Here is a 26,047-nt window from a genome sequence, read left to right as displayed (position 1 = left end):
TTCACAAACAGTCCCTGTTTGTGTTAGTCCCCTCAACTTCTTTCGTGCATTGTACTCCACATTCTCTGGGAAGAATGATTTCTTTAATTCTTTCTTCAAATCATCCCACGTGTTGATGAAGCACACTCCGTCAACAAACTTGGATCGCCACCATAATTTGGCATCTCCTGCAAAATACATTGAGGCCATAGAGACATTGTCCTCTTCAGAGTTAGCCTGCATCACTTTAAAATATTGCTCCATATCAAACAAGAAATTCTCTAACTCTTTAGCATCCCTGGTTCCGCCAAACCGCTAAGGTTCTGGTATCTTGTCCCTTTGACTTCTGTCAACAGTGCCTGAACCCAGATTACCCACAACGAGTTAAATTAAATTGACTTGAGCCTTGAGTTCATCGAACGACTCCAACACATAACTGATAGAATCTTGGGCTTCAGCCTTAAGTTCGTTTAATGATTCTGAGAGTTGAGCTTGAGCTACCTCAATCACTCTAACTCGATCCTCTGAAATCATCCCAGCTTTTAGTGTCGCCACTTCGGCTTCCAAACTTTCAATTCTGTTCTGGTCTACTGAACCACTGGAACGTGTTCCAACCATTTTCCAATATATGTTAAGCAATACTGTAAAAACAATAATAATCACAAGTAAGTACCAGAATGGTTAGAATATAAATTATCACAACACAAATTTTCCAGCATCCTCGTGCCACAAAGTATTGCCTCAATGTCAACAACACGAATAAGTATTCTGGCACAAATATTACCATAAAGCACCTCCGTGCTATATAAAGCAAGATCCCCTGCCAAACATTGTAATTACGTGTGCTTGTATTGTTACTCAGATGAAAAATATCCTTGCACATTTTCACAGTTAAGCACCATTGTGCCTAGACCATTTTATTTCACCCGGCCTACTCCCCATGTTAGGGCGCTCGACGTAAGATCAGGTCATCCTGCCTACTCCCATAGGAAGCGCTCGACATGAACTCTGTCTACCTTGTCTACCCTATACGTTGGAGTGCTCGGCGTGAATTTAAAGTACACCTCATTTCACCCGGCCTACTCCACACGTTAGGGCGCTCGGTGTAAGATCAAGTTATCCTGCCTACTCCCTTCTTGGAGCGCTCGGCATGAAATCTGTTTATCCTACCTACCCCACACGTTGAAGTGCTCGGCGTGAATTTAAAGCACACCTCATTTCACCCGGCCTACTCCACACGTTAGGGTGCCCGGTGTAAGATCAAGTCATCCTGCCTACTCATCTCTTGAAGCGCTCGGCATGTACACTGTCTCCCCTGCCTACTCTCAATGTTTAAGCGCTCGGCGAGATATTAAAGTACATCTTATTTCACCCGACCTACTCCACACGTTAGAGCGCTCGACGTAAGATCATGTCATCCTGCTACTCCCCCACTGGAAGCGCTCGGTATAAACCCTGCCCCTATTCCAACTCGTAACGGTAAAGCGCTCGACGAGAAATAGAAATACCCTGCCTACTCCACACGTTAAAGCGTCTGGCGTAAGATCAAGTCATCATTCCTACTCTCCACGGGAAGCGCTCGACATGAACTCTGTCCCCCTTCCAACTCTTAACGGTGAAGTACTCGGTGAAAAATAGGAATACCCTGCCTACTCCACACGTTAGAACGCCCGACGTAAGATCAGGTCATCTTGCCTACTCCCCACTGGAAGTGCTTGACATGAACTATGTCCCCCTTCCAACTCTTAACGCTGGAGCGCTCGGCGTAATTCCTTAAAAAGAAACAAGGAACACAAATCATCTACCACGAATCATTATGCTTTGATACCAAGTGTCACGGACTTACCTTTTCAACTAGGTTTGCAATCCGTGCGGCACTTGAAAAGGGACTCTTCCCAAGTCGAGCCAGCCTCAATCCTCAATGATCTGTCCAAGAAATAGCCACATAAGCCTTAGGATTATTGCCATAATAGAGTTTCCCAAGCCAAGGTTAGAGATCGTGAGGCATAGCAGATGCACACCCTACGACCTCACATTACTTGTTGGGAAAAATAGTTTATTATTAAAAAACATTGGATTACATTGCCATACTCACCCCACACCACCGACTAGGCTGTAGGGGCAGCCCTCGATGGTGTGTCTACTCACATACCTTTACCTGTGGATCAACCCAAACTCTGCCGGTTGTCCACCCCCTACATATATACGAAAACAAAATAATAGAAATGCTACCTATAGACGTTGAAATGCTCGAACAGGGGATAGTAAGTCATACCCCACTCTCTACCTAAAACATTGAAATGCTTGAAAAAATGACAAGCTTATTCTACCCTGCCACTAGGCCCTATACATGGTTGGCCTTGGCGTACCTATCCGGTTGTGGCCACATAAGAAAGGGACGACCACGACATTGCACGATTAAACACGCGACCAATAAGTCACCTTGGATTGGTGTTGCATTAAGAGTGGTTCAAGTGAACATAGTGGAGGTGGTGGGGTATTTAGAAAAGAAAATTTAAGATTTAAAAAGATTTTGAGATAAATTATATATAAAATCATTGTTTAAGGATATATTTGATGTTTTAGTGACCAATTTGTTAATTCTGAAACTTCAATGAGGAAAACAAAAACTTACTCAAACATTATTAACTATTTGTATAATTTACCCTTTTAAATTTATATATTTATTGCACCTCGTCAATAAACTATTAAACATCTAACGAAAGTTAATTCTCCATGATCACGTAGTCATTATTTCCTTTCCATTAATATTTTACTATTGATCCTTCAATTCTAGCTCCGCTACAATTGTTGATCCATTGAATCGTATGTTTCCAAAATTATTGTATGAGATTTTGAATTAGTAGGGCAAGAAAATTTGATATTGATCTTACAACAAATGACTATTGATGACAGGTAACTATTGATCGATAATGCTAAGTAATGAAGTTGACATTTTTTATTAAAAAATGATATATAAAGTTTAATGTATAAAAATGAATTATTTTAAAATTTAGTGAAAAAATAATACATAAAGTAAATGTATGGGAAAGAAAAAAAACTATGTCGTTAATTTAACGATCTGATACTTACCTTAACGTCAAAACTAAAGTTTAATAGAAAAAATCGATATAAACCTTAAAATTTAATAACATTTAAAATAATATATTAAAAAACTTGTATTTTTAGAAACAAAACAATGCCTTAAATTATTAAAAGAAACAATAGGATTGGCATTACTACGAGGTTAGTTCAACTAGTAAGCAGTTTGATATTATTTTATGTTTCGAGTTATTAAGTCCTTGTATATGTAGAAAATTCTAGTTGAGAAATTCAATCACTAAAATTAGATGTATAATTTAAATCGATCCAGATTAATCAAAACGAAAATAAAAAAAAAATTGAAATTCGAAAAGACTTGGTGAGATGAGTGAGAGCCCAAAATAGTACAAAATCAGTGGTTAAGCCCAATGTGAACTGATTGAGTAGGCAAGTAGTTATCCATCCTCCAACAAAGCTCAAAAACTCTCCACCACAAAGCAAGAATCTGTGGTTTTTTTTCTCTTCAAAATTCAATTGATATATTCATTCAGCCATTTGCCAATAGCTCAAAGGCCGATGTTCATATTCCATACTTAAACACAATGGCGACTCTCCACTTTCTTCTCTCTTCCTCTCGTTTCCTTTCGAAACCCACTTCTCCCCCTCTCCCAAATCCATCCCTTTCCCTTCATTTGCCTCTTAAACCTCTCGTTTCCTTCTCCAAACGGCACCAACTCAAACGCCTACGCGGCTCTGCAGTAGCCACTGATTCAGCCCAACCAGCAGTTGAGCACCAAGAGGAATCCGTACGGGAAACCCAGAAGCAAGAACAAACTGCCAGACTTGTTCTTCCAACCAACGACTCATCTGATGAGCTCCTTAGGATTAGACATACAGTAATCATCGCTTTATCAGTTTTTCTTTTCTGGGTTTTTGTTTGTTTATTCCATAAGGACATTTTTTATCTTGGGATTTCAGTGTGCACATGTAATGGCAATGGCAGTTCAAAAGCTATACCCCGAAGCAAAAGTGACAATTGGACCCTGGATAGACAATGGGTTCTACTACGATTTTGATATGGAGCCTTTGACCGATAAAGATCTCAAGAGGATTAAAAAGGAAATGGTAAGTAAGCTAATGTAAGTTATTTGAATAACAGAAGGAGGGGAAGTTTAGTGAGAACTTTGGGGAAAATGTTTTTCAGGGGTTCAGATAAATTCATTTGTTACATCGAAATCTGTAGGATCGGATTATCAAACGAAATTTACCGCTTGTAAGAGAAGAAGTTTCAAGAGATGAAGCTCAGAGAAGGATAATGGATATAAATGAACCTTACAAGATGGAGATTTTGGATGGTATTAAGGAGGATCCCATCACTATCTACCATATTGGTGAGCCACATTTCCTCTTTTGAATGATATCTGTGGAGCTGGAGCTTTAAATTCTCTTGTATTGAGTTTATAATGGGAATTATTTTGTATGTAACAGTAATGTATTTATTCTACGTTAGTCCATTGAACTTAATCCATGTTTCCTTGTTGGATATGCTAATTATATGTGTGTACAGTTTTTGAACTTAATGGGTGTAGCATGGTTAATCTTTATACACAAAATGAGTAATATTTTTTTTCGTGTTTTTCTTTTCTTTTTATCATTTTGTTGATTAATTCTGATTCCAGGGAATGAATGGTGGGATCTTTGTGCGGGGCCTCATGTTGAAACTACGGGAAGGATAAACAATAAAGCTTTTGAGCTTGAGTCCGTTGCCGGTGCTTACTGGAGAGGGGATGAAAAGAAGCCTATGCTACAAAGGATATATGGAACTGCATGGGAAAATGAAGAACAACTCAAAGCATACCTTCACTTCAAAGAAGAAGCTAAGCGCCGGGATCACAGACGTATTGGCCAAGATCTTGATTTGTTTTCTATACAGGTACCTCTTCTCTGCCATATGGTGCTCCTACTTTTGTGTTGGTTGATAACTCTAAAATCGCTGTTCATTCGTGATTCTTGACATTTGATATGTTCACTATGGGAAATGTATGTACTACAGGAGGACGCTGGCGGAGGTTTAGTCTTCTGGCATCCGAAGGGTGCCATTGTTAGGCATATTATAGAAGATTCGTGGAGGAAGACACACATAGAGCATGGTTACGATTTGCTATTTACTCCACATGTGGCAAAGGCAGATCTTTGGAAAATCAGTGGTCATCTGGACTTCTATAAAGAAAATATGTATGATCAGATGGAGGTCGAGGATGAACTTTATCAACTTCGACCAATGAATTGCCCTTATCACATATTGGTATACAAAAGGAAGCTTCACTCTTATCGAGACTTTCCTATAAGAGTTGCTGAGCTCGGGACTGTTTATAGATACGAGTTGTCAGGTAGCTTACATGGCCTTTTCCGTGTAAGAGGTTTTACCCAGGTAAAATCTACAACTCATGGATCTTAGGCGAACATTTTAAAATATATCTTATTTTCTGTTCATGCTTTGTTGTTTGAATAGTAACCGCATTTGCAGGACGATGCACACATTTTTTGTTTGGAAGATCAAATAAAGGATGAAATCAGAGGTGTCTTAGACCTGACTGAAGAGATACTATTGCAGTTTGGTTTCAGCAAGTATGAGGTGAACCTCTCAACTAGGCCGGAAAAGGCTGTGGGAGATGATGATATTTGGGAGAAGGCGACCATAGCACTTAAAGATGCTTTGGATGATAAAGGCTGGAGCTATCAGATTGATGAAGGTGGTGGCGCTTTCTATGGTCCGAAAATTGATCTTAAGATTGAGGATGCCCTTGGAAGAAAGTGGCAGTGCTCAACCATCCAGGCAAGTTTGGACTTATCCCCGTTCTCTGCTTCCTTCTGGACTTTCCTCCCTTATTCAGCACCTTCTCTTTCCATCCCTTTCATGTGAATCTTAGCTCAAATGTACATTTGTAATTGGTAATTCGTTTTCTCGCTTGACAGGTTGATTTTAACTTGCCAAACCGATTCGACATTACTTATGTTGACTCAAACACAGAAAAGAGGCGTCCAATCATGATCCATAGGGCTGTGCTCGGATCCTTGGAGCGATTTTTCGGAGTCCTTATAGAGCATTATGCTGGTGACTTTCCTTTGTGGCTTGCTCCAATACAAGCTCGGGTTTTACCAGTTACTGATGCACAGGTATACTCAGCTTTGGGTTTCATCAGCTCTTTAACAAGTTTGTACCTGTGTATTGATTGACTGCATACCGAAACTTTTCAGAAACTTTGCCTTTGTACAATTTTCTAAAAAGGAAAAAAATTGCCGTCTTTTTCGCAGCTTGGATTCTGCAGTGAAGTGATTGGAAAACTCAAAGCCAATGGCATCCGTGCTGAAGTTTGCCATGGTGAACGTTTACCGAAGCTTGTCAGAAATGCTGAGAAGCAGAAAATCCCCCTAATGGCAGTCGTGGGCGCAAAGGAAGTCGAAACACAATGTGTCACCATTAGATCTAGATTCGGCGGAGAGCTCGGTACCATGAAGATTGATGAATTTATCAGTAGCATCCAGCAAGCCATTAAAAACAGAACATTATTGTAAAGTTGTTATACCAGGTATAGATAGTTCAGGCTTATTTATTTCGTGGTAGGGAAATAATTAAGCAATACGCTATGAAAGATTAAAAGTTTTCATGTATATGAACTTAGTTCCAGATTTTATCTGTATGTGGCCCTTTTTTTCATTCTGTTTTTTTTCTGGGAAGGAAACACCGTTGAATCGAAGATAAGAGATTTTGGAATGGGGTAAACTATACTGATAGTGCTTCTGTTTTCGATCTGATCGGTTTTAGTCACCGGTTCAAAAAAATGGTTTTGGTCCCTCACATTATCGATCAATCCGGTTTAAATTCTTTAGCTGTTGACTTCCGTTAACCTATTAACATAACAAAAATCTGACTTGGAAATTAAAAATTAAAATAAAAAAATCACGTGTCATTCTTCTTCTTCTCGTCTCAAAAAGCATATACACAAGAAGGATATTGCAATATTAATTATTTTAATATGCATAAAATACAAATCCCAAGATGAATCATATAATACAAATCTCATACACCTTTTTTCCGGTAAAACTAGTCAAACTATGTTAGTAGTTAAGAGATCATTGTTCTCTTAAGGTTTTGGGTTCGAGTAGCCTATATGCAATGGTGTAAGCATTCAATGTCAAATGGTTGAGAGTCTTTAAACAAATGATTGAAAGTCTTTGAAAAAATATTACCTTATATTTACTCCATACAAACAAACAAAAATGTATAATAAGTTGAAAACATTTGCCTTTATGTTGGCCAATGTTCACTTAAAAGAAGTATAATGAAGGATTAAAATGTGTGGTGATCAGCTAGTAAATATTACTTACCCTATAGTTAAGTACACAAGAGAACTAATAACAGAAGGGGAAGCTGAGCTCAGTTGCCATGGCCAAACGCTAAAATTAGAAATAATTTCTTTCCATTGAACAGCGTACAAATGGTTTCAACCCAAATTTCATTCAAAAGAATTAAAAACACAGCAAGCACAAATCACTATACAAATGAATATTGCACTCCTACCATTCTTGTTTTTCTTTACATCAATCCTTATACTTGAATCTACTGCTTTCAATGTCGTTGCCGATTTCGGCGCAAAGGCGGACGGAAAAACGGACATGAGCGCAGTAAGCAAAAATATATGTATGGATAATGAACTATGAAAAAGCTTTTCTGTTGAAATGCAGGTTAATTTCTTTTGCCCTGTTTATATACAGGCTTTGCTGAATGCTTGGGAACAAGCGTGTGCATCGGCCACCGTCGTGATTCCGAAAGGGACGTACATGTTAAGCAAAGCATTGTTGAATGGTCCTTGCAAGGCTCACACTCCAGCTGATCCTAAAGCGTTCAAGGATTCAAATTGGATTGCCATCTCCTATGTCGATGGCTTAACAATAGCCGGCGGCGGAGTTTTAGATGGCCAAGGATCCAGTGTTTGGGGCCAGAGCAGTTGAGCCAAGAGCAAATATTGCGACACACTTCCCATTGTAAGCCAGATTTCATGGTACATTTATCAAGTTTTACCCTTATGATATGGTGCTAATCATGCCCCCCAAAATGAACAGAATCTGAGATTACATGCTCTTAAAAACACAATTATACAAGATGTAACAACTAAAGACAGCAAACAGTTCCACGTTAATGTTTTACACTGCCAAAACATTACTTTTGAACACTTCACCGTCTCTGAACCCAGAAATAGCATAAACACCGACGGAATTCATATCGGACAATCGAATGACGTCAACATCCTCAACTCCATTATTCTAACCGGCGATGACTGCATCTCATTAGGCGATGGGAGCAAAAATGTGTACGTCAAGGAAGTGAGTTGCGGACCAGGTCACGGCATCAGCATCGGAAGTCTAGGAAAATATCAAAGTGAAGAACCGGTAAACGGAGTTTACGCGAAGAAATGCACCATCTCTAATGCCATGAATGGTGTTCAGATCAAAACTTGGCCGGCCTCGTATCCCGGCACTGCGACGGACATGCATTTCGATGATATTAAAATGGAAGATGTCGGCAACCCCATCCTCGCGGATCAGGAACATTGTCCATGGAACACATGCAATTTAAACTTAGCAAAATTAGCTTTAAGAACATTAGAGGCACTTCTACAACTCAGGAAGCAGTCAAGATTATTTGCAGTAGCGGTATGCCGTGCGACTACGTGAAGCTCATCGACATCAACCTTACGTACAAAGGACCAGAAGGACCCTCCATATCTAAATGTTCGAACGTGCATCCAACACTTTCCGGCATACAGAATCCGGCTGCTTGTAAATAACCACCGTGGAAGACATGCCATAGGCAAGACAGTTGTATTTTTCAGTAGCGTATGAATAGATTTGATTCAAATTTTCATTAATTGATTATGTTTGGTAAGTTTTCGGTCCATGTAAAGTTAATATTTATGTAACTGTTTTCTGCCTCCTCCATCCGTACACATTGAAAACATTCATGCTGCTCTTGCTTTTTCTCTCCTCTGTTAGAAAACCATAGATATACATTGACTGTCTTCTCCATGATAATGGGCAAGGATGGACAAAAGGGGTAAGTGGAGCATTCATCTCTCTGAAAGTTTCGGGGAGGCTTACTTTTATCGAAAGCGGTGGAGGCGGCGGCTGTGCGATAAGCCTTTTGAAAGGTTTTATTTAAATGTTTCAACTATTTTGTCAAGGATTACATCCTGAACATGGAAGCTACTTCCAGATTCCTGGTTTCCCGGGAATGTTGAGACGACTATTGTTGCTATGGTGCCTTGAAAATCATAAATTGCTGCAAAGTTGAGATGGAGCAAACCAGCAACATTCAGGGCTTTAAAATTGACTTGGTGGTGCAAAAGACGACCAAGAGTAAAGGGTAAATTGATAATTTGTCCCTAAACTGCTTTGAGTTTATAAAAAGGTCCATATTTGTATTTTATCTAAAATTCAAGTGTTGAAATAAAAATCGAACCCTTTTACTAATATGTCATGTCATAACGTTTAAATGATCTAAACTTAATAAAACGATAACATAAGTGATCTAATTTTTTTTTGAATTTAGTGAGCAAACATGTTCAAATATGAAAGGTAGGTTTAGCTCTTTTAATTTTTAGAAAATAATTTTTTTTAAATTAAAAAATGGAAAATGTTTTCAAAATAAATAAAAAGGGTAAGGTATAAAAATGATCATTAGTGTTTGAATAAGTTTTCATTTTTTCTACTGAAGTTTTAAAAGTGACAAATTATTCATTAATATTATCGATTAGTAACAAATCGATCACTCCACTATTAACAAACATTGTCTCATTAACATAATATTGATGTGACATGTTAGACAGCCTTGTTTAGAATTGTTTATCCACGCTAGATAAAAGTTGATAGGGTTTAGACTCTAATAAAAAATAGTCATTGAAAAAAGAAGGAGAAAGAGCATTATTCCATGAAACATCCATTTGCTCAACTTAAGAATCTCATAATCTGAGGCGGTATAGCATTCTATATTTCTACCTATTTAATAGTTATATGTGTAAAGTGGCAATTTCATATAGCGAGGATGGTGGAGCAAGTTAGTATGTGGGTCAGTTCATAAAGATAGCTGGGTTATTGTTAAGCCAGATTAGAGTCAAACTCGGTCAATATGACTGTCTTGTGTGGCCAAACGATGTCGTATCAGTGATTTGATGTGTCACATAAGCATTTCGTTGTTCCTGATAAATATTGTTAACGTCGAGTGGTCGATTTGTTACAAATTGATAACATTAATGATCCGTTTGTTACTTTTAAAACTTCAGTGAAAAAAATGAAAATTTACTCAAACATTAGTGTTCATTTGTGTAGTTTACCCATAATAAAACTTTCAATTTAGGTTTTAGTTTTATCATGAATACAAATTATGGTTGGAGTTTTAAATTAGAATTTATTTTACTAATAATCAATTGATCTTGTGGGATGATATATTAGATTTTTAAGTAAAATAAGAGATTCGAACTTTGACATTTACCAATGAAACAAATGTGATTAGAAGAATCGCTCTCATAATAAGCTGTAGATCAGATTCAAATAATTAATTTTAAAAAATTAAATTTTATTTTGCAGCGAGCTTACAAATGTAGTGGCCTTTGAAAGAAAAATTTAAGGCCCAAAATACGAATTTTCATTTCCAATGCTGCAAAGTATAATTAGTCCATCATCCTCCGGTGGTCAGAGCCCATTTTCTTCCCGAGCCATTCCCTTTTTCACCTGGGAAAATGCAGTTGTTATAATACAAAGCAACAAGCCACACAGTGGTTACAAAACAAGACGAAGAAATCAACTTTCCCAAGCACAGCTTAATTCATGTCGGTTTTCTTTGCCTTCTTCTGATCGTGGGGTGTTTTTGCTTTCTCCAAATAGGTATCTTTTATCAAATTGATTTTCCTTCATTCTAACTCATCCTTCTAGTTTATTGTTGGAAAATTGTTTGGAAACAAGTCTTTTGTTTGGTTGTTTTTTTTCCGTTCTTTCTGTAAACTAAAACTGGGATTGAATATAAACGGATGAATCTAGTAACTGGGTTTGAAGTTTGAACCGCTTGATTATAATTATCTGATTTAATAATCAGTCAAAGGGCGTTTTTAATTACACTAATGAACACTAATTAGAATTTTCTCATGGTATGGTATGTTTTCTATGGGTTGAAAGTTGAAACAAAAAAACTGCAGTTACATGCATAGGTTGCTGGGTCAGTCTTCCACACATTAATTGCTAGTAATTAGTGTTTCATACGACTTCTTTTGAGTTTATACTGCTCCTTGAGATTGTTATCTGTGTGTTTAATCGTGTATCCGACACTCCTAGTATGTAGGATTTAAACATATTTTACATGAATATAAGCATTGTTGGATGTCCGAATACAACATATATTCAATACTGATGAGCTGCAATAATTGGTAAGAAATTCATATGAATCAACAGATGATCGTAGTTACTTAACGGCCAAATGATTCGTTTTTAATGCAAGTGACAGCATTAATGACTGATCGTTGATTAGTTTGTTTGATTCGGACAGTTTTTTGTTCGGATCCTGTACTGCCGTACAGTACTATTTTGTCGTTTTGTTTCTCATTTTAGTCGATGTGTTGATGCCAATTGCATTATGTTTAATTGCATCCTTCTTTGCATCATCAAGCCATCTTCACTTATTATTCATGCTGAATCTATACCTATTAATATACTTCCTTAAAAGCATTTTAAGAGGAGGAACGAATTTGTAATGCGGAGCAACTAGAATGATGGACCGTCTTCCTCACGATGTCATCCTTGAAATACTATCAAGACTTCCTATAACAACTTTGGTGCAATCGAAGTCTGTATGCCGGTCCTGGCGAAGCATAATAGGAGGCTCACTACTTGCTAACAAGCATTTGTTACATATGGCCGAGAATGATCCCTGCATCATCTTTCAAAGTCATTCACTCATCCAGAACCAATACTACTTCGTAGATTTTGCTGCTTTTAGTGAAGGAAACAAGAGCTTAAAGAAAATTCAGGCGTCAACAATACTTCACAAATCCACATTTGCAATCCACAAATCCGCATTCTTCGGGAAACTAATGCATGCTACTTTGGTTGGTTCATCGAATGGCCTGCTATGCTTTGACAATATTTCACAAATCCACACTTGCAATCCTTTAACCGGGGACTTGGTAGAGCTGCCGAAGTTAGCAAGGAATCCTGGAGAATTGGGAATTTTAGGATTCGGTTTCAGTCCAACGAAAAAGGAATATAAAGTGGTTGAGATTGCTTATCAAAGAAGAAGGTTTAGAACTGAATCTTATCATCCTGCATCAAATTCATTTCAACCCTGGGTTCGAATTTTAACACTTGGTGGCTCCCAATGGAGAAGTTTAGGGATGGTGTCGTACAAATTTGTTCGACCAATTTCGCAGGTTATAGTCAGCGGTAGACTTCATTGGATCACTCAACCTGGAATCATAATGAATAACCGGGTCATATCATTTGACCTAACAGCCGAGCAATTCCAGGAGGTTCCTCAACCTGATTATGGGACCTTAAACAAGCAGTTTTATGAACTAGTGGTTCTCCGAGGCCATCTTTGTGCTGCCGTTCCTAATGCTAGTCTGGGATTAGACATCTGGGTTATGAAGGAATATAATGTCAAAGAGTCTTGGGTCAAAGAATTTATCATTGGAGGTTCCCTGCCAGAGGAGATACATAGTATCCCTGCCACTAGATCAGAATTTCGAGCTGTATGCAGATTCAGAAGTGGGGAGATCTTACTGGAACATAGAAGCAAATCCTTCTTTCTCTATGATCCAGTTAATGAAAAATTTGAGAATCTCGTGTTGAAAGGAGTGCCGAACTGGTCTAAAACTGTTGTTCATGTTGGCAGTCTGGTTAGTATCTAAGGTAGTAAATTAACAAAGAAGAACTGTGGTTTTCTGTTGGTTTTTTTCTCCTTGGCGTAGTTGAACTTGTGTTTTGTATTACTAATCAACTTATGACTTATACTTGTCGTATCTTTATCTTATAAGGGCTGCAGTGAAGCCTTTGAATCAGCCATATTAGATTCTATCATTCTAATGGCTTGTGGTTAGGTTTTTAATGGTTGACGTCCCTGTTTTGGATTGGTGCTTTATCTTCTTCTTCCGCGGCCATTACAGAGTCGAGATTAGCTACTTATTGATCCTTGGGGTCGATGTTGTCTCGACAATGGGCCAATTCATTTTTGTGCTGAACTTTTGTGCACGAAGTATTGATACTCGTTCAAATGTATCAATACCTTTTTGTTACAAGAGTTCATTAATGCTCTAGTTTTATATCTCAAACGACTCTATCCATTTCCCAACAAATGCAAATCAATTAACGACTCTACTATACTACTTGCAATTCATAAACATAAGCATGACAAACAGTATAAATAAAGAGGATCAAGTCTAAGCATACAATGTCATCAATAAAGGATCGTGCTAACCATTAACAATATGTTCTCTACATGATAGAATTCTAATTTTCTAACTGGCTTTACCTAGCATCAATTATCATTCAACAAGATATCATGTTATTCATTAATTATCTATGATATATCTATTAAGATCAGCACACACAATGTATCCTTTAGCCTTAGGGATTACATTCACAATAACAATTATCTCAATGAGCTACTGATTCACCTAGTGTCAAAAACATGCTAGCCACACATCAATCGTATGCATAAACACAATGTTAACACTCCATGTCACAATAATATTTAGGTACTCAACGTGAAAGGGGAAATTCAGTCTCACATATGTATCGGTATAGTTCTTATCAATTAATCAACACAATAAATGATCGGTCAGTGTCACCATAGCAATCGAGTACAAACCATAGAGGGGGAATCCAATGTTATCATAATCTCGGTTAAATTCTCGCTCGCAATATATATGGCAAGCCAAACATGATATCCAACAAATTACCATCAAATATGTCACAACATATACAAGTATTCATAGGCCAAATATATAAATGTCTTATAAGGCCAAACGAGATAGTTTAACTATTCAAACACCACTATCAAACAAATCAAGTGAGGACATCTCTTTTCTCATAATTATATAACTCGTTCTCTCGTCTAGAACGTTATGTAAGAGTTAAATAATCTTTTAATAACTTATGCTGCTTAAAGGCATTAAGCATCATTGTTATCATCCATATATTACATTATTAGGCTTGAGGTTGTTTATTCGTTAACAATTCATAATTCACATTTATTCCCCTTTTCACACAATTTATCAATAGGCTTGAGAGGCGGCTTCGATATCATTAAGCCTCTCTTTAGGTTAAATCCTCTTATTACAAGTTATCCCTTGGTCATACGATCTTTTATGAAGCCAAACTTGACTTTTAGAAGCATGGAGTATCGATACCAGGCTGAGGGTATCGACAGTCAACCTTATAATATCATCACCTTTGGTTAATATTGATACCAGAAAATACTTCGAAATTCCACGATATCGATACATAATCTTAGTATTGATATCCAATTAACAATATCGAAATGCACAAAAATTGTATCGATACTCCATATTTTTCTCAAGATTTCTTCACCAAATCATTGGTATCAGTATTGTTTTTCAAGTCCCGATACTTAAGCCCAGAAATGATTATTTCTAAGTTTGGGAATCACTCTAAAACACTCCTAAACACTCAAGTTTAAGCCCAAATCGATTTCTAAGGCGTATGGGGGTTACATAGTGTCATTTAGCATAAATTTCACACATGTTTAACAATCAATGCCAGAATTTGAATCCAAAGTATGCTTAAGCACCCAAAATACTGAACATGTGTATACAACCAACAAAATATCACATTTATGAAGTTCAAACGGTATTTCAAAGTTGAAGGTGTACTACCTTAATACTAAAATCCCGAAATGAAGTTCATTGCTCAGCTCTCACTAAATCTCTTCTTCTCCCTTGCTTTAGGTGTTTCTCCAAGCTATTGTGTTAATCAAACAAGTAGAGGATGGATTACCTACTTGACAAAGGAATTAACAGGAGTATTCCATACTCTTGGAACACCAAAAAGATCTTGAATCCAATGAATAAGTTCTAGGGTTTAAAATCCTTCCAAAACTCTTATCTAAGATCAACACCATCTTTTATAGAGACATAGAACTTAAACTGAAACTCTGTTGATTCTAGGGATCAATCTTACGTTACCTTGACTCCAGTCTCAACAATGAAGGCCAAGCTATCACCTTTGAACAATGAAGCTTTGATGTGAAAGAGGAAGATGAGTAGAGAAGAGGAAGAAGAAAGATAAGAGAAAAATGAAAAGTTCTCATCTTTTCACCCAATAAATCCCTCGTATGAGCTAAGCAAAATCCTCCAAAATCAGCTTTATTTTCATTCGTATGACTTTACAGTAGCATCGCTCTTTCATAATAGACGCTGAATGAAAATTCTAGAATATACGTCGTACAATAAAACATACTGTGACATAATATACATCATTAATTAAATTATCCTTATTACATAAATATGAAAAAATATAATGATCTAACCATAATTAATCTTTTATTATTATTTAATTTAAATTTTGATATGAATATAATTAAATTATATTTTATTTAAAATTATAATTATTTCGAGAATTTTTTTGTTTATGATTGGAACACTTAATTTATATAAACTTATATATTCATCACAATAACAATCATCATAACCAACCTTCGACTATCCTATTTATAGTCGGAAGATCATGTTCTTCAACATCATCTTTAGGTTCTCGTTCACCAAGTCCCCACTGATTTTTAGCTGCTTTACAGCCACCCGTCTTCTATCTTATAAGCAACCTTTATAAACAACCTTAAATTCACCTTCACCCAAAAGGCTACGATCTAAAAAAATATCCGTAACCTCAGTTAATTCTTCATATGTAAACAATGACTTCAAATTACCTAAATCGTCGAGTTTTGCCATCATTGGTGGTGAATGCACAAAATGACAAAATCACTTCTGAAACTACTCGCAATGAGAGGAGCTGAAGACCGTGTCTTTGTATAGGATGAATCTATAAGCATGTAACATTAATCAAAACAAAAACTCCAATTACATATAAATAAAAAATTACCAATAATTCCTTAAGCAACTGAATAAACTAATATGTAGTCGTGATAAAATTTACATGATCTTGGGAAGAGCATAGTGGGATGGCATTATATAACCACAATAACACGTTTTTTGGGCGATGAATTGGATCACCAATGATTAGTTTGATGGTTGTTTTAGGAATGAATATGTAAACTTATATAAATTAAGTGTTTCAATCCTAAACAAATAAAAAATCCAAAAATAATTATAAATTTTAATAAAAATAAATTAAGTATATTCTTATTAAAATTTAAATTAAATAATAATAAAGGATTAATTGTGTACATGTCATTATATTTTATAATATTTATTTAATAAGAACAATTTAGTTTATAGTGTGCATCGATATATCATATTAGTGTTGTATTTCGATGTACGACGTGTACTCTAGACTCATCTAACGATGAAATATGTTTTTTTATCATGTTACTGCAAAGTTATTGCAAAAGAAAAAAAAAGTTAATTATAACGAAACATAGAAGCAAATTCCCAACATCATGTAAATGTAATTCAAAATCTAGAGACCTACTTAGCCACCAATATGTGTTTTTTTTTTCGTATCCTTTTTTTTTATTGTAAATTTAATTAAAATTTAAACTATACATCTTGTTTATTATTTTACGCCTATAAAAGTTTTTTTAATCAAAGTAAATGATTAATTTTTTCAAAGTTATCATTTAAGGTGTTTTATCGTTAATTATGTTATCTAACAGTGCATGATATATAATATATTATTTTTTAATTTCTTTTAAGAAAACTAAAATAATTTATTTTATAAAAACTCTCTAAAACCCTTAAGTTACCTAAAATTCTAAATCCCTAAATCTCATATATTATCATAAAATAAATAACCACCGATCATCCTTTTTACCGTCACTTGAATATCGAGCCGCCTAGTCTCCGACTGTGCATTCGCCGCATGACCTCTAATCTTCACGGGGATTTAGGGGTTTGACAAATTAGAAAATTTTAGGGTTTCTTATAAAAATAATGTTTTTTTAAAATTAATATTAATCATAAATTAATGTAATGGGTTAAGTTATTGGTTAACAGATTTTAACTGCGGTTGACGAAATAACCTTATAATGGTAATATTATGAAATTTGAAGTACCTTAAATGGTAATAAAAGAAAATGTTAAACACTTATTTTTAAAAAAAAACCACTAAAAACAGATAAAAATATATAATTTAAAAACTTGTCTGTCAACTAATTCTTTATTTTATCACTCAATTATTTTTTTTAGTTTAAAAAAGAACTTGATATTAATATATTTTTTTGATTAATAGATATTCATATACAATCATACTAATTCCGGAGCTAATCTAACTAATCCCGATAGGGCCACATGTCCTTTGAAGAAGAACGCAAGGTAATACATATATTGTTTTTTTAATAATATAAGATGATTATAAGAAATTTTTTAACTATTCAATAAACACGTATGTCATAACTATTTTTTAGGTGGAACCATTATTTATGGTTTAAAAAAACGATTACGACTTTAATTCGGAAAATTTGGTGATTTTGAACGGATTTGAATAAAATTGAAAAGAGTCGCCATCGACCTTTGGGTTAGGTAGGTCGAGTACCTAAAAACGTCTTTTAAAAACAATTTTAAGAAAAATAATTTTATAAGACAAAATTTTGGTCTACGTTACCAAAGATTCATTTAAAACAGGTTCGGGAGTCGGTTACGTGTGGGGAAGGGTAAACACCCCACAACGCCCAAAATTGGTACTGTGTAGCTTACATATCGTCGTAAATGGTGGAAATTACAATTTGAATATGAAGTAAAAAAATATGATCTATTTATTGAATATTTGTTAAAATAATAGAAGTACTTCACTTGGTAAGAAATCTCAAGATTTGCAATCCTCCAACGGGAAAGCTATCTCATCTATTTCTTATTGATAAAGTATATCCTATCTTTGAATTACCACTAAATAATATCGTCATGAGTAGAAAATAAAATATGCTTAATTTATGTATCGTTAATATTAACATAACAACCATTACTACAATAAAAATTATGAAAATAGAATAATAAATAAGTTATGATCTATTTATTGAATATTAGTTAAAATAAATAAAAAAAAAATCCTTTTCTCGATAAGAAATCCCGAGATTTGCAATCCTCCGCCGGGAAAGCTACCTCGTCTATTTCTTACTTGTAAAGAATATTTTCTCTTTAAATTAAAAAAATATCGAAAATTGACATAAAATGCATCATATTATACTTTTCCAAAGCATACATCATTCATATTAAGAATCAAGAAATAAATAAATAAAGATTAAAATTTAAACATCAAACAATATGAACATAAAATAAAATAAAATAACAAGAATAGAATAACAGTAAAAAATTTCATAAGATCGTACAAAGGAAGAATTTGTACTTTCAAATCCATATTTTATTTGAACGTCGTATCGGATTGCACCATTTCGGTCAAATAGTACTTTCCACGCCCGTTCTACAAATTCATGTTCTTGAAAAATATTTGAATGAAATTAACAACTAAGGAAATAAAATAGAAACAAATATGATTGCAAATGACAAATAAAATATTTACAATATTAAATAAGAACATTTACTATACATGTATGAAGGATTGAAAAGCAAACAATTAAATATTACAAACCAAACTAAAATACCAAAATAAATCATTTAAGGCAATAAAATGTAATTAACGGAAATTAAAAGAGCTAAAATGACGGGAAAAAAAAATATTAGGGACTAAACTGCAAAAATACAGGAAGTTAAAGGACCAAAATAGATATAATCGAAACTTTAGAAACCAAAATGAAAAAAAAAATTTGGGAACTAAAACAGTAAAAAAACAGAATCTTCAAGGGCTAAACAGCAAAAACAGGAATTTAAAATACTAAAATCAATAACAGAAAGTTAAAGGACCAAAATACCAAAAACAGAAACTAAAGGACTAAACAGCGATTACAAAACAAACAGAACCCAAATATAAAACATTAAAAAAGACAAATACTAGAAACCAAAATAACTCAACAATATTTTTAAGGACTAAAATAAAATGAAAGTAAAACAAGTAAGCCATATTCAGCATTTAACCCAATATATAAAAGTAGTGATCAAAATGCATTCAGAATCAAAATACATGGATTATAAACATAAATAAAACATGTATTTCTTTTACATAGTAAATAGTGACTAAAATGAACCAACAATAAACTATACTGCACATGTATAAATAAATTAAAGTTTGATGGCTGAAATACAGATATAACCACAAAAATATTTAATAGCAAATAATGACGAAAATGTAACAAAAATAAAATAAAAGCTCAAAATGAAATGATGGAATTTCATTAAAGTGGTAAGATTACAACCATTACACAAGCTGCAGGGACCTAAACTGTTGTTTACCCATAAACTCTAAGGACACGCGTGCAAGATTACAGAGGTAAGAGGACCAAATGGGCTATTAGCCCTTAATCCCACCACTCGGCCTCACTCATGCCTCAAAACGACGTCGCTCGACGTCTGAAATATAACCCTTTTAAGGGTTATATTAAAACCCTAAAATCATTTACTCTCCCCCTCATTTCCTCAGCCGCAGACCCAAACCCGTGGGAGAGAACTCTCCCTCGGCTCACCGCCATGGGAGGCGACCAAGCCTCCTGCCACCGCTAATCAGTGGCCACTAAACCTAAACCGATCAACTATCCCCCATTAACGACCTCTCCTTTGAAACCCAACCTCTAGAACCCAAACCCACAACTTACCACCCGAACCGGACTCCCCCCAAAACCAGAAAAACAAAGGCTTTACCTTCAGAAATGGGGCTAGCTGGAATCGGAGAAGGTCACAGCGAGATCCACGGTGGGGTTAGAGAAGGTAAAACTTTTTTTTTCTCCCCTTTTTCTTCTGTTTTTTCTGTTTCCCATTTCCTTTTTCTTCTTTTTTCTGTTCTTTTATCTTTGCTTCCCTCTGGATTCCTGGTGAGATGATGATGATATCTAGGTAGATAGGATTTGATTTCTCTGATTGGGTGAATAAAATCCAGATTTTTCGGGATTTTAGGGTGCTATTCTAATGGGTTTTTTTTAGATTTGGGGTAAGTTTAGGCCACTGTTATTTGATTGGGTTACTGTTTTTACAGGAACCGGTCACTGTTCATGCAGGAGAGCAGTCGGCGGCGACGGGACACCTCGGCTTGGTGGCTCGGTGATTGGCTCACGGTTGCTCACGCGGCTCAGGCTTGACTGGTGAAGATCAACGTGCGGCTGGGGGATTGGAATCTGGCTTGAGCGGCGGCTGTGTAGTTAGGGGATTAGGGTTTGAAACCCTAGTCTGATTTAGGGTTTGAAACCCTAAACTGATTTAGGGTTTGAAACCCTAAACTGATTTAGGGTTTGAAACCCTAATCTGATTTAGGGTTTGAAACCCTAATCTGATGGGTTGGTTCAGTCTGGGTTGTTGGGCTCCGGGATTGGGCTTGTCACTTGCCACCTGGGCTTTGGGTTGGCTGCTGATTTGGCCTTGGGTGTGTAATTGGGCCTGTACAAAATTTGTAATATATAATTTAATAATAATAATAATAATAATAATTAATAAAATTAAATAATATAAAAAAAAGACCCGGACAAAAACGGGTGTCTACAGCTGCCCCTCTTTGCACATTCTTGTGTTAACAAGAATAGGGCAAAGACGACAAGACGACACGTTTTTGTCTGGTTCTCTTTCTTTTTTTGCTTAAAAATTGGATAATGTTGGTTGTTGGGGACGACACTGCTCATACGCAATGAAAAGGTCTGGTCGTCTAAGGGTGACACGGCTCCTACGTGATGAAGAAATCTGGTCAAGGGATGACACGGCTCATACGCGATGAAGAGTTCTGGTCATCTTTAAGAAGGGTGATAACTCGGTTCCTACGTGATGAGGAAATCTGGTCAAGGGATGACACGGCTCATACGCGATGAAGAGTTCTGGTCATCTTTAAGAAGGGTGATAATTCGGTTCCTACGTGATGAGGAAATCCGATTATCTAAGGTTGACACGGCTCCTACGTGATGAGGAAGTCTGGTCGTCTAAGGGTAGATGACATGGTTCATACATGATGAAGAACTCTGGCCATCTTTAGGAAGGGTGATAACTCGGTTCCTACGTGATGAGGACGGCTGGTTATCCTAATGTTGACACTCTCCTATGTGATGAGGAGATCTGGTCAGTTGATGTTGACTGATTCATTGCTTCAATAATGAAATAAGTCCTGAAGATCCTGTAAAAATGGTCATATGCCATGATTTCATGTTATCAATATGCTCTTAAGAATGATCTAAATGCGTGCTTAAAAGGTTATGTTCAGTTCGATCCTGGCATTGAGAATCTCTCATATTCTTTGATCGGAACATGCGATATTTATGCATTTATCCATGCCTGGTTACCTTCTTGACCTCTCATTAAATATCCTTTGACTTGGTCCTTCTGATCTACCCCGAGAGAGTTTATCTTGCCTCTTTGATTCTTTGGTCATTGATTGATTTTTCAGAGAAAATTCATTCAGAATGGCCTTTCCTTGTTGCATGCCTTTAAATTGGGACTTCTTTGCTTGGGAAAAGTATGATTATGTTGAAACTGATTTCTTTAATTTAAACCCTCTTTTTTCTCAATGGTTTGTTTAATGATTGATGGGAGCGTGCCTTTGTATGTGTTCTATGGCGAACACCTGTTTCAAAATCCCCATACTCTGACACTTTTCCGAGTAAGGCATAATAACCGATGTTATTGATTAGCAATTTGGTGAATATATGCGAGGATATTGAATCAAATTCAAAAATTTCACTGAAGATAGGTAATGAGAAAGTACAATCTTATGGGATAAGAAAACAAGTATATACAAAGGAAAAACAATGGACAAATATAGTGAATATCAAATGCTGAGTCCTTCTATTTCTTCACCCCAAATCTTTCTCGAAAGTTGACATGTGTTTCGAAGATTCAGATCGTACAAAAGATGTGTGAGCATGAGAGTCTTTCCCTAAACTGTTAGGCTTCCGAGGGAATCCACCACTTCAATTTCTGATTATTCGAGCCGTCCATTACGGATTTTCAACTCGAATCCTCCTTTGGTTTCAAGATGCCCATTTTGGGTTTTCATCTTGAACCCTCCTTTATTTATTTTTCATCTTTTTCATTTTTTCATTTTTTCATTTTTTCATTTTCCTTTTTTTTTTTTTTTTTAGGTGTAATATCGTTTGACCGAATCTGAATTCACGGGATTAGGCAAATCTTCCCCATCCATTTCTGTTAACACCAAAGCTCCTCCTGAGAATGCCTTTTTTACAACATAGGGACCTTCCCAGTTCGGCATCCACTTCCCTCGAAAGTCTTTTTGCATAGGTAAGATCTTTTTTAGTACCAAATCGCCTTCACGAAATTCTCGAGGTCTGACTTTCTTGTCATATGCTCGTATCATCCTTCTCTGGTACATTTGGCCATGGCAAATAGCTCTCAACCTTTTCTCCTCAATCAAATTTAATTGATCAAACCTACTTTGTACCCAATCAGCCTCGTCTAATTTCAACTCCATCAATACTCTCAAAGAAGGTATTTCCACCTCAATAGGTAAAACTGCTTCCATCCCATATACCAAAGAGAATGGTGTTGTCCCAGTAGATGTACGAACGGACGTGCGATAAGCAAGCAACGCAAAAGGTAATTTTTCATGCCAGTCCCTATATGTTTCAGTTGCTTTTGTGATGATCTTCTTGATGTTTTTATTCGCTGCCTCTACTGCCCCATTCATTTTTGGGCGATAAGGAGCCGAATTGTGATGTTTGATCTTTAACTTTGTGCAAACTTCCTTCATTAAATCGTTGTTCAAATTCAATGCATTATCTGTGATGATCCTTTCAGGTGTTCCATATCTACAAATGATTTCTCTTTTTAGAAATCTGCACACTGCTCCTTTTGTGACATTAGCATAAGAGGCAGCTTCAACCCATTTGGTGAAGTAGTCTATAGCCACTAAGATAAAACGATGTCCATTTGAGGCCTTCGGTGAAATTGCCCCAATGACATCGATGCCCCACATTGAAAACGGCCAAGGTGCGTTCATTACATGGAGTGGTGAAGGAGGAACATGTATTTGGTTATCATGAATCTGGCATTTATGACATCTTCGAGCAAATCTGATACAATCTCCTTCCATAGTGGACCAATAATACCCAAACCTCATGATTTTTCTAACCATTGTGAATCCATTAGCATGTGTTCCACAAACTCCTTCATGGACTTCCTCAAGTATTTTCTTGGCCTCGATTCTATCCACACATCTCAAAAGCACCTGATCCTTGCTTTTTTTATATAATATATCTCCATCAAGGACATACCCCATTGCTAATCTTTTTAAGGTCCGTTTATCATTCTCAGTTGCCTCCGCTGGGTAAGCCCGATACTTCACATATTGGAGAATATCATAATACCATGGGAGATTATCATCCTCTTCTTCCTCTATGTTGCAACAATGAGCTGGCATTTCTCTTATACTCATCCGAATAGGCATCATTCGAGATTGATCATCGGCCTTAAACATAGCTGCCAACGTAGCCAAGGCATCTGCCATTTGATTTTCTTCACGAGGAAGATAAGCAAAAGAAATTTCTTCAAACTCTTTGATCAACTCCATCACTAAGTTCTTGTATTCTATCAACTTGGAGTCTCGAGTCATCCATTCCCCGCGAAGCTGATAAATAACCAGAGCAGAATCGCCGAATACTTCTAGGCTCTTAACTTTGCGCTCAATTGCAGCTTGAATACCCAAGATACATGCTTCATACTCTGCCATATTGTTAGTGCATTCAAAGGCGAGCCTACTAGTACAAGGATAATGATCTCCCTCAGGTGAAACTAGTATTGCCCCAATTCCATGTCCCACGGCATTAGAAGCGCCATCGAAGTTCATTTTCCATGCTTCATTTTTCGGAGTATCTTCTTCAGTAACAAATATACTCATCAAGTCCTCATTCGGAAAATCAAATTTTACTGGCTCATAGTCTTCCAATGCTCTGCTTGCCAGGAAATCTGCAATAGCACTTCCTTTAACTGATTTCTGGTTCATGTAGACTATATCAAATTCGGACAACAACATTTGTCATCTCGCCATCCTTCCAGTTAGAGCCGTTGATTCCATCAGGTACTTTAACGGATCCAGTCTTGATATCAACCAGGTAGTATGATACAACAAATACTGTCTCAGCCTCTTAGTAGTCCATACTAAAGCACAACACAGCTTTTCAATAGAGGAATATCGAGTCTCACAGTCAGTGAATTTCTTACTGAGATAGTAAATAGCTCGTTCTCTTCTTCCAGTTTCGTCATGTTGGGCCAACACACATCCCATTGACTTCTCAAAGACAGTCAAATATAAAATCAATGGTTTGTTTGGGATTGGTGGCATCAAGACAGGAGCATTAATTAAGTAACTCTTAATTCTATCGAAGCATTCTTGGCAACTATCATCCCATTCTCCTGGGTTTTGCTTTCTCAGTAATCGGAATATTGGATCACATTTCTCGGTCAACTGAGAGATGAATCTGGCAATATAATTTAACCTTCCCAGAAAACCTCGTACTTCCTTTTGCGTTCTAGGGGGAGGTAATTCCAAAATTGCTTTGACTTTATCAGGATCTATTTCTATCCCATTCTCACTGACTACAAATCCCAATAACTTCCCTGAAGTAGCTCCAAATGTGCACTTGGCCGGGTTAAGCTTGAGCTGGTATTTCTTTAATCTTAAAAATAGTTTCTTTAAGACTTTTACATGTTCTTTTCCAGTTTGTGATTTAGCAATCATATCATCCACGTACACTTCTATCTCCTTGTGCATCATATCGTGGAACAACGTAACCATGGCTCTTTGATATGTTGCCCCGGCGTTCTTAAGTCCAAAGGGCATCACCTTGTAGCAAAACGTACCCCACATTGTCACAAAAGTTGTCTTTTCCATGTCTTCTGGGTCCATCTTAATTTGATTGTAACCTGAGAAACCATCCATGAAAGAGAAAAGAGCATGACCAGCCGTATTGTCAACCAAAGTATCGATATGTGGGAGTGGAAAATTATCTTTGGGGCTCGCTCGATTGAGATCCCGGTAGTCAACACACATCCGAACTTTGCCATCTTTATTTGGAACTGGCACTATGTTTGCTACCCATTCAGGGTACTTGGCCACTTGTAAAAATCCAGCATCGAACTGTTTTTTTACTTCTTCCTTGATTTTTAATAGCATATCTGGTCTCATTCTTCGAAGTTTTTGCTGAACAGGCTTGCATTCCGGTTTTATTGGTAGCTTGTGCATCACAATGTCAGTCTCCAACCCCGGCATATCTTGATAAGACCAAGCAAACACATCCCTATATTCCCGAAGAAGGCTTATAAGACCATCTCTTATTTTTGGTGAGAGTGAAGTGCCAATTTTAACTTCCTTTATATCCTCTTCTGTTCCCAAATTTATTGTTTCAGTTGTCTCTTTGTGGGGCAATATTTGTCTATCTTCTTGCTCCATCATTCTAACAAGCTCAGAGTTTAACTCACATTCCTCTTCATCTTTATAACCCTCAGATTCTTCGAGACACATGTCATTTTCAAAATCAATTTGTGGTTCAAAAGTATCATTACTCGAACAGATGACATCTGAAGACCTGCGAATCAAAAGGAGTATATTTGGCTGTGGACAAAAATTTTATCTAATATTTATTAAGAGAATAATTATCAATAAAGAATAAAGAATACTCAAGAGATGAATAAAATACTTGCTAAGATTAGAATGAAAGAAGAACACTGTTTCATTAAAGCAATGACAAATA

General features: G+C 36.3%; 2 protein-coding genes and 1 pseudogene across 4 annotated transcripts; all 3 read left to right on the top strand.

The window, feature by feature from the left end:
* The first annotated feature begins 3,584 nt into the window (after window positions 1-3,584).
* LOC120190239 (threonine--tRNA ligase, chloroplastic/mitochondrial 2-like) lies at window positions 3,585-6,722 on the top strand. Its single transcript, XM_039193342.1, has 8 exons — window positions 3,585-3,917; window positions 4,000-4,146; window positions 4,265-4,412; window positions 4,701-4,954; window positions 5,075-5,452; window positions 5,549-5,857; window positions 5,998-6,198; window positions 6,337-6,722. Exons 1-8 carry the CDS (start codon window positions 3,624-3,626, stop codon window positions 6,595-6,597), a joined length of 1,992 nt encoding a protein of 663 aa, XP_039049273.1. The 5' UTR covers window positions 3,585-3,623; the 3' UTR covers window positions 6,598-6,722.
* Window positions 6,723-7,377: 655 nt separating this feature from the next.
* Window positions 7,378-8,870, top strand: LOC120190171 (annotated as a pseudogene).
* A 2,029-nt stretch (window positions 8,871-10,899) lies between these two features.
* LOC120190240 (F-box protein At3g07870-like) lies at window positions 10,900-13,165 on the top strand. Of its 3 annotated transcripts, XM_039193345.1 has the most exons (3): window positions 10,912-10,962; window positions 11,794-12,106; window positions 12,161-13,165. In XM_039193345.1, the coding sequence occupies exons 2-3, from the start codon at window positions 11,838-11,840 to the stop codon at window positions 12,975-12,977; spliced, it is 1,086 nt and encodes a 361-aa protein (XP_039049276.1). In that variant the 5' UTR covers window positions 10,912-10,962; window positions 11,794-11,837; the 3' UTR covers window positions 12,978-13,165. The 3 variants fall into 3 exon arrangements, with proteins under 3 accessions (XP_039049274.1, XP_039049276.1, XP_039049275.1); XM_039193343.1 differs by having other exon boundaries at window positions 10,900-10,962; window positions 11,828-13,165; XM_039193344.1 differs by having other exon boundaries at window positions 10,947-10,962; window positions 11,795-13,165.
* Window positions 13,166-26,047: the final 12,882 nt, after the last annotated feature.

The sequence above is a fragment of the Hibiscus syriacus genome, unplaced genomic scaffold (assembly GCF_006381635.1).
Source record: "Hibiscus syriacus cultivar Baekdansim isolate YM2019G1 unplaced genomic scaffold, ASM638163v2 tig00116962_pilon, whole genome shotgun sequence".
NCBI classification, from domain to species: domain Eukaryota; kingdom Viridiplantae; phylum Streptophyta; class Magnoliopsida; order Malvales; family Malvaceae; genus Hibiscus; species Hibiscus syriacus.
The sequence above is the reverse complement of the archived record's forward strand: the minus strand, read 5'-3'. Positions and strand labels throughout refer to the sequence as shown.